This window comes from Bufo gargarizans, chromosome 6 (genome assembly GCF_014858855.1).
Source record: "Bufo gargarizans isolate SCDJY-AF-19 chromosome 6, ASM1485885v1, whole genome shotgun sequence".
NCBI classification, from domain to species: Eukaryota; Metazoa; Chordata; class Amphibia; order Anura; family Bufonidae; genus Bufo; species Bufo gargarizans.
The window spans coordinates 376,830,779-376,840,187 of NC_058085.1; the positions used below are offsets into that span (position 1 = coordinate 376,830,779).

The 9,409-nt window shown below is 47.1% G+C and overlaps 1 protein-coding gene across 2 annotated transcripts in view; it reads right to left on the reverse strand.

Annotated features, from left to right (window-relative positions):
- RAB11FIP2 (RAB11 family interacting protein 2) overlaps positions 1 to 9,409 on the reverse strand; it is a 54,986-nt gene that overhangs the window by 16,770 nt on the left and 28,807 nt on the right. For both annotated transcript variants that reach the window (XM_044298737.1, XM_044298736.1), the window contains exons 3-4: positions 8,389 to 8,806; positions 3,204 to 3,279 (exon numbers count right to left, since the gene is read on the reverse strand). In XM_044298737.1, the coding sequence (XP_044154672.1) occupies positions 3,204 to 3,279; positions 8,389 to 8,806 (494 nt within the window). The remainder of the gene's footprint in view (positions 1 to 3,203; positions 3,280 to 8,388; positions 8,807 to 9,409) is intronic.

Here is a 9,409-nt window from a genome sequence, read left to right on the forward strand (position 1 = left end):
GGACTCCACCTGTAATACTGTATATAGTGTTATCTGTATATACCCGGACCTCACCTGTAATACCGCATATAGTGTTATCTGTATATACCCGGACCTCACCTGTAATACCGCATATAGTGTTATCTGTATATACCCGGACCTCACCTGCAATACTGTAGTGTTACCTGTATATAACCGTACCTCACCTGTAATACTGTATATAGTGTTAACTGTATATAACCGGACTCCACCTGTAATACTGTATATAGTGTTATCTGTATATACCTGGACCTCACCTGTAATACCGCATATACAGTCATGTGAAAAAATTAGGACACCCTTTGAAAGCATGTGGTTTTTTGTAACATTTTTAATAAAAGGTTATTTCATCTCCGTTTCAACAATACAGAGAGATTAAAGTAATCCGACTAAACAAAGAAAACTGAAGAAAAGTCTTTTCAAGATCTTCTGTAAATGTCATTCTACAAAAATGCCTATTCTAACTGAGGAAAAAGATAGGACACCCTCACATGTATTCCCTCTTAAATTGGCTCAGATCTCACACAGGTATATCACACCAGGTGCACATAATTAGTAGATCGTTACTCTGCATGTTGAATGAGGCTTGCCCTATTTAAACCTCAGACATTTAGTTTGGTGTGCTCCTGACTGTTGAAGTGAGAGTGAGCACCATGGTGAGAGCAAAAGAGCTGTCAGAGGACTTCAGAAAAAAGATTGTAGCAGCCTATGAGTCTGGGAAGGGATTTAAAAAGATCTCAAAAGATTTTGAAATCAGCCATTCCACTGTCCGGAAGATAGTCTACAAGTGGAGGGCTTTCAAAACAACTGCCAACATGCCCAGGACTGGTCGCCCCAGCAAGTTCACCCCAAGAGCAGACCGCAAGATGCTAAAAGAGGTCTCCAAAAACCCTAAAGTGTCATCTCGAGAACTACAGCAGGCTCTGGCTACTGTTGATGTAGAAGTACATGCCTCTACAATCAGAAAGAGACTGTACAAGTTTAACTTGCATGGGAGGTGTGCAAGGAGGAAACCTTTGCTTTCCAAGAGAAACATCGAGGCCAGACTGACATTTGCCAGAGATAAAGTTGACAAAGACCAGGACTTCTGGAATAATGTTCTTTGGACAGATGAGTCCAAAATTGAATTATTTGGACACAACAGCAGAGGACATGTTTGGCGTAAACCAAACACAGCATTCCAAGAAAAGAACCTCATACCAACTGTGAAGCATGGAGGTGGAAGTGTCATGGTTTGGGGCTGCTTTGCTGCAGCAGGACCTGGTCAGCTCACCATCATAGAATCCACGATGAATTCTACTGTGTATCAGAAGGTGCTTGAAGAACATGTGAGACCATCAGTTAGAAAATTAAAGCTGAAGCGGAACTGGACCATGCAACATGACAATGACCCAAAACATACTAGTAAATCAACCAAAGATTGGCTGAAAAAGAAGAAATGGAGAGTCCTGGAATGGCCAAGTCAAAGTCCAGATTTGAATCCCATTGAGATGCTGTGGGGTGACTTGAAAAGGGCTGTACGTGCAAGAAACCCCTCAAACATCTCACAGCTGAAAAAGTTCTGCATTGAGGAGTGGGGTAAAATTTCCTCAGACCGATGTCGAAGACTGGTAGATGGCTACAAGAACCGTCTCACTGCAGTTATTTCAGCCAAAGGAGGTAACACTCGCTATTAGGGGCAAGGGTGTCCTATCTTTTTCCTCAGTTAGAATAGGCATTTTTGTAGAATGACATTTACAGAAGATCTTGAAAAGACTTTTCTTCAGTTTTCTTTGTTTAGTCGGATTACTTTAATCTCTCTGTATTGTTGAAACGGAGATGAAATAACCTTTTATTAAAAATGTTACAAAAAACCACATGCTTTCAAAGGGTGTCCTAATTTTTTCACATGACTGTAGTGTTATCTGTATATAACCGGACCTCACGTGTAATACCGCATATAGTGTTACCTGTATATACCTGGACCTCACCTGTAATACTGTATATAGTGTTACCTGTATATGACCAGGGCTCACCTGTAATACTGTATATAGTGTTACCTGTATATAACCGAACCTCACCTGTAATACTGTATATAGTTACCTGTATATAACCAGGGTTCACCTGTAATACTGTATATAGTGTTACCTGTATATAACCGGACCTCACCTGTAATACTGTATATAGTGTTATCTGTATATAACCGGACCTCACCTGTAATACTGTATATAGTGTTATCTGTATATACCCGGACCTCACCTGTAATACCGCATATAGTGTTATCTGTATATACCTGGACCTCACCTGTAATACCGCATATAGTGTTATCTGTATATAACCAGACCTCACCTGTAATACCGCATATAGTGTTACCTGTATATAACCGGACCTCACCTGTATATAACCAGGGCTCACCTGTAATATCGTATATAGTTACCTGTATATAACCGGACCTCACCTGTAATACTGTATATAGTGTTACCTGTATATAACCGGACCTCACCTGTAATACTGTATATAGTTACCTGTATATAACCGAACCTCACCTGTAATACTGTATATAGTTACCTGTATATAACCGGACCTCACCTGTAATACTGTATATAGTGTTACCTGTATATAACCAGGGCTCACCTGTAATACTGTATATAGTTACCTGTATATAACCGGACCTCACCTGTAATACTGTATATAGTGTTACCTGTATATAACCGGACCTCACCTGTAATACTGTATATAGTTACCTGTATATAACCGAACCTCACCTGTAATACTGTATATAGTTACCTGTATATAACCGGACCTCACCTGTAATACTGTATATAGTGTTACCTGTATATACCTGGACCTCACCTGTAATACTGTATATAGTGTTACCTGTATATACCCAGACCTCACCTGTAATACTGTATATAGTGTTACCTGTATATAACCAGGGCTCACCTGTAATATCGTATATAGTTACCTGTATATAACCGGACCTCACCTGTAATACTGTATATAGTGTTACCTGTATATAACCAGGGCTCACCTGTAATACTGTATATAGTGTTACCTGTATATACCCGGACCTCACCTGTAATACTGTATATAGTGTTACCTGTATATAACCAGGGCTCACCTGTAATACTGTATATAGTGTTACCTGTATATAACCTCATGGCTATGACACCTATAGGCGACACATCTTGTATATTGGTTCTCACCGGTGGTCCGTACAGCCCTCCGCTCCTCCGGCCCAGTGGTTCGGTGCCATCAGATGATGAATACTGCGTACTGGAGCTGAAAGGTGAAGTGATGGACATTGATTACATAGGAAGCGTCATGATGAACATATAGGGCGGTGTGGGGTGACGCCATAGACATCTCTGATGGACACAATGTATATGGGGAAGGATGAGGGTCTATAGGTCCGGCCGTCTGTATATGGCGGTATGTAATCCGGACTGCGTCGCCTGGCTTCAGTTACATCACACTCCCCGTGTCCAGCGCCTCTGCCGCACTTTAATTACCTAAACTCCATCTCCCAGGGTCCGGCTAATTACCCCTTCCCTGCCCCTAGTGACCTCGCTAATAACTTTCCCGTGTTCTGAGTGGCGGTTCTGACGACACATTTAGATTGTCGCCGCTCTCTACATTCACACCTGTCGCCAGCTGCAAATTGAGAAATTTTCACATCAGCTGATTAGTCAAACGGTTCGTCTCCTGATAGCGACGTGACGCTGCCGCAGAACATACATTCCTGGCATATAGATGTCCCCTGCGGGCTCACCCACCAGGGCTCCGTGTATACGGTATACGCCATCTGCATGGGAGGAGGAGGTGGGCCTGTATACTGCCATATGGAGGCCTCACCTTGTACAGTGCCTCTGCCAGGAGCAACACTTCTACCTGTGTCACGGGAGGAGGACGTGGGCCTGTATACTGCCATATGGAGGCCTCACCTTGTACAGGGCCTCTGCCAGGAGCAATGCTTCTACCTGTGTCATGGGAGGAGGACATGGGCCTGTATACTGCCATATGGAGGCCTCACCTTGTACAGGGCCTCTGCCAGGAGCAATGCTTCTACCTGTGTCATGGGAGGAGGACGTGGGCCTGTATACTGCCATATGGAGGCCTCACCTTGTACAGGGCCTCTGCCAGGAGCAATGCTTCTACCTGTGTCATGGGAGGAGGACATGGGCCTGTATACTGCCATATGGAGGCCTCACCTTGTACAGGGCCTCTGCCAGGAGCAACGCTTCTACCTGTGTCATGGGAGGAGGACGTGGGCCTGTGGGGCCTGTATACTGCCATATGGAGGCCTCACCTTGTACAGTGCCTCTGCCAGGAGCAACGCTTCTACCTGTGTCATGGGAGGAGGACGTGGGCCTGTGGGGCCTGTATACTGCCATATGGAGGCCTCACCTTGTACAGGGCCTCTGCCAGGAGCAACGCTTCTACCTGTGTCATGGGAGGAGGACGTGGGCCTGTGGGGCCTGTATACTGCCATATGGAGGCCTCACCTTGTACAGGGCCTCTGCCAGGAGCAACGCTTCTACCTGTGTCATGGGAGGAGGACGTGGGCCTGTGGGGCCTGTATACTGCCATATGGAGGCCTCGCCTTGTACAGGGCCTCTGCCAGGAGCAACACTTCTACCTGTGTCATGGGAGGAGGACGTGGGCCTGTATACTGCCATATGGAGGCCTCACCTTGTACAGGGCCTCTGCCAGGAGCAACGCTTCTACCTGTGTCATGGGAGGAGGACGTGGGCCTGTATACTGCCATATGGAGGCCTCACCTTGTACAGGGCCTCTGCCAGGAGCAACGCTTCTACCTGTGTCATGGGAGGAGGACGTGGGCCTGTATACTGCCATATGGAGGCCTCGCCTTGTACAGTGCCTCTGCCAGGAGCAACACTTCTACCTGTGTCATGGGAGGAGGATGTGGGCCTGTGGGGCCTGTATACTGCCATATGCAGGCCTCACCTTGTACAGGGCCTCTGCCAGGAGCAACGCTTCTACCTGTGTCATGGGAGGAGGACGTGGGCCTGTATACTGCCATATGGAGGCCTCACCTTGTACAGGGCCTCTGCCAGGAGCAACGCTTCTACCTGTGTCATGGGAGGAGGACGTGGGCCTGTGGGGCCTGTATACTGCCATATGGAGGCCTCACCTTGTACAGGGCCTCTGCCAGGAGCAACGCTTCTACCTGTGTCATGGGAGGAGGACGTGGGCCTGTGGGGCCTGTATACTGCCATATGGAGGCCTCACCTTGTACAGGGCCTCTGCCAGGAGCAACTCTTCTACCTGTGTCACGGGAGGAGGACATGGGCCTGTATACTGCCATATGGAGGCCTCGCCTTGTACAGGGCCTCTGCCAGGAGCAACGCTTCTACCTGTGTCATGGGAGGAGGACGTGGGCCTGTGGGGCCTGTATACTGCCATATGGAGGCCTCGCCTTGTACAGGGCCTCTGCCAGGAGCAACACTTCTACCTGTGTCATGGGAGGAGGACGTGGGCCTGTGGGGCCTGTATACTGCCATATGGAGGCCTCGCCTTGTACAGGGCCTCTGCCAGGAGCAACACTTCTACCTGTGTCATCGGAGGAGGACGTGGGCCTGTGGGGCCTGTATACTGCCATATGGAGGCCTCGCCTTGTACAGTGCCTCTGCCAGGAGCAACGCTTCTACCTGTGTCACGGGAGGAGGACGTGGGCCTGTGGGACCTGTATACTGCCCTATGGAGGCCTCGCCTTGTACAGGGCCTCTGCCAGGAGCAACGCTTCTACCTGTGTCACGGGAGGAGGACGTGGGCCTGTGGGGCCTGTATACTGCCATATGGAGGCCTCGCCTTGTACAGGGCCTCTGCCAGGAGCAACTCTTCTACCTGTGTCATGGGAGGAGGACGTGGGCCTGTGGGGCCTGTATACTGCCATATGGAGGCCTCACCTTGTACAGGGCCTCTGCCAGGAGCAACGCTTCTACCTGTGTCATGGGAGGAGGACGTGGGCCTGTGGGGCCTGTATACTGCCCTATGGAGGCCTCACCTTGTACAGGGCCTCTGCCAGGAGCAACGCTTCTACCTGTGTCATGGGAGGAGTACGTGGGCCTGTATACTGCCATATGGAGGCCTCACCTTGTACAGGGCCTCTGCCAGGAGCAACGCTTCTACCTGTGTCATGGGAGGAGGACGTGGGCCTGTATACTGCCTTGTACAGGGCCTCTACCTGTGTCATGGGATGGAGCACTCTAAGGGGCAGTCTGTGGAGCAATTTATGGAGCAGTGTATAAAAGCAGTCTGTGGAGCAGTCTAGAGGGCCTTCAATAAAGCACTCTATGGGGCAGTCTATGGAGCAATCTATAAAGCACTCTATGGGGCAGTCTATGGAGCAATCTATAAAGCACTCTATGGGGCAGTCTATGGAGCAATCTATAAAGCACTCTATGGGGCAGTCTATGGAGCAATCTATAAAGCACTCTATGGGGCAGTCTATGGAGCAATCTATAAAGCACTCTATGGGGCAGTCTATGGAGCAATCTATAAAGCACTCTATGGGGCAGTCTATGGAGCAATCTATAAAGCACTCTATGGGGCAGTCTATGGAGCAATCTATAAAGCACTCTATGGGGCAGTCTATGGAGCAATCTATAAAGCACTCTATGGGGCAGTCTATGGAGCAATCTATAAAGCACTCTATGGGGCAGTCTATGGAGCAATCTATAAAGCACTCTATGGGGCAGTCTATGGAGCAATCTATAAAGCACTCTATGGGGCAGTCTATGGAGCAATCTATAAAGCACTCTATGGGGCAGTCTATGGAGCAATCTATAAAGCACTCTATGGGGCAGTCTATGGAGCAATCTATAAAGCACTCTATGGGGCAGTCTATGGAGCAATCTATAAAGCACTCTATGGGGCAGTCTATGGAGCAATCTATAAAGCACTCTATGGGGCAGTCTATTAAGCATTCCATAAAGCACTCTAGGGAGCATTCTGTGAAGCACTCCATTAAACACTCTATGAAACAGCCTTTGAAGCATACAATGGGACACGCTATGAAACCATATAAAGCACTCTATGGATCTATCTATGGAGCAAAATATAAAGCACTGTATGGGCACTCTATGAAGCATTCTATAAAGCAGTCTATGGGGCATTATACTGTATAAAGCATTCTATAAAGCACCCAGTGGAACATTCTTTAAAGCACTATGGATCATTCAATAAAGCATTCTTTGGAGCACTCTATGGCACATTCTATAAAGCATTCTTTGGAGTACTCTATGGCACATTCTATAAAGCATTCTTTGGAGTACTCTATGGCACATTCTATAAAGCATTCTTTGGAGTACTCTATGGCACATTCTATAAAGCATTCTTTGGAGTACTCTATGGCACATTCTATAAAGCATTCTTTGGAGCACTCTATAAAGCACATTCTATAAAGCATTCTTTGGAGCACTCTATAAAGTACTCTATGGCACATTCTATAAAGCATTCTTTGGAGCACTCTATGGCACATTCTATAAAGCATTCTTTGGAGCACTCTATAAAGTACTCTATGGCACATTATATAAAGCATTCTTTGGAGCATTCTATAAAGCACTCTATGGCACATTCTATAAAGTACTCTTTGGAGCACTCTATGGAGTAGTCTATGAGGTACTCTGTGAAGCACTCATGAAACACCATATGAAGCACACTATGGGGTACTCTACGAAACACTTTATAGAGCACTCTATCGCCCTATTTACACCTACAAGGTTTATCCGGAGGAGCTGTATGTGAGAACGCAAACATCTCTCTGAGCGAGACATGTGTGAACACAGCAGTAAATGTTCCGCCCCATGTCTAGGCACCCGGAACATTACTTCTGAAGTGAGAGTGCGCCTAACATGGAACATCTCCTGGCTGCATGTGTGAAAGGCAAACTCCGGAATTTTTCCAGAGTTTAGGAATGAAAACAGCTGATGAGGCACTCTATAGGGCAGTGATGGCTAACCTTGGCACTCCCAGCATGTTCCATTTATTTCTATAGAGTTCCGGGAGGACCAAGCAAGGGGGGCATCTTGGGAGTTGCAGCTTTACCACAGCTGGAGTGCCAAGGTTAGCCGTCACTGCTATAGGGACTCTATGGATCATGCTATAGGGACTATGTGGAGCACTCAATAGGAACTCCATGGAGTATTTTATGGAGCATTCTTTGAAGAACTCTGTGGACCACTCTATGGGACACCCTATGAAGCGCTCTATGTGGCACACTGCTCTCTATATGTGGTCATGTAAAATCAGAGGCACATGATGGGGCAGTATGGACATGTAGTTTATGACGTGTATACAGTTTGTGTAGGTTTCCATTATGAAGTGTTGTTAGAAATGGAGCTATCACTAGACATGCGCCTGGATTACCATTGTTCCTGAGTGCGACTTCCCACCCAGAAGGGATTGGTGGACTCATAGTTTGTGGTGGGTAGGGTTACACCTCCTTGGGTTCTGTTCTCCTGAGTCCAGTCAGAGATGTCCTGGCTGTGCCGCTCAGGCCTCTTCCCTTCCTTCTTGCCAGTTACTCTCTCAAATAAGCTGACCTTCTCCTTCTTCTTCCCATCTTTCTTTCCGTCAGCTGTTCTGGAGATGATCCCGGATGTGCGCTCGTCCCCCGGGGCCCATTGTCTGGGCAGTGTGGCAAATTTCTGAGGCAGAGAAGTGCCAGGAACTGGGTCTTTGTTGTTCCCACCAGTCCAGCTCACTACATGGTCTTGGATTTCTGGGGGGTGATGTCTTGAGGTGTCAACACTCATGGTTCTTCTGTGAGGAGAATTAAGGCTTCCTGGAAAAAAGAGCCATTTGAGAAGATGGACAAGACCGTAATGATGGAGGATCATTGGTCACAACCCAGGAGCAGATACTAAACGTGACAGACATATATGACTTAGAGTTGGACATAGCGACAACACATTAACATTTAGTCCACAGTACACATAATCGAAGTAGTAGCAAGTATAAATATCAAGAACACCAACCATGATCCCTAATGACATCTAGAACATGGACAGCAGTGACTTCTAGAACATGATCAGTAGTAGTGTGGAGAACATGCATAATGGGAAGTACGTAATGTGCATGGTGTCCCTTAATGTAATGAAAAGGTCACAAAAGGGTTAATGACGAGGAAATGGCAAGTGAGCCGTGCACAATACTACATGGAACGGGGAATAAAAAGGATCATGGCTGGACAGATTTGGCATCCACGGGGTTAATGTTACATGGAGATTGAGCTCATCTTGAACTGTCCAAGGACTGTTATTGTGGAACTACAGCAGCGAAGAACATCAAACGGTCCTTTGTCTATAGTGACCTTCCCCCAATCTGCCATAGGGGGAGGTACAGGAGGTTCAGCTAATTAAAGGGGTCCTCCTCTCACCTCAGCAGA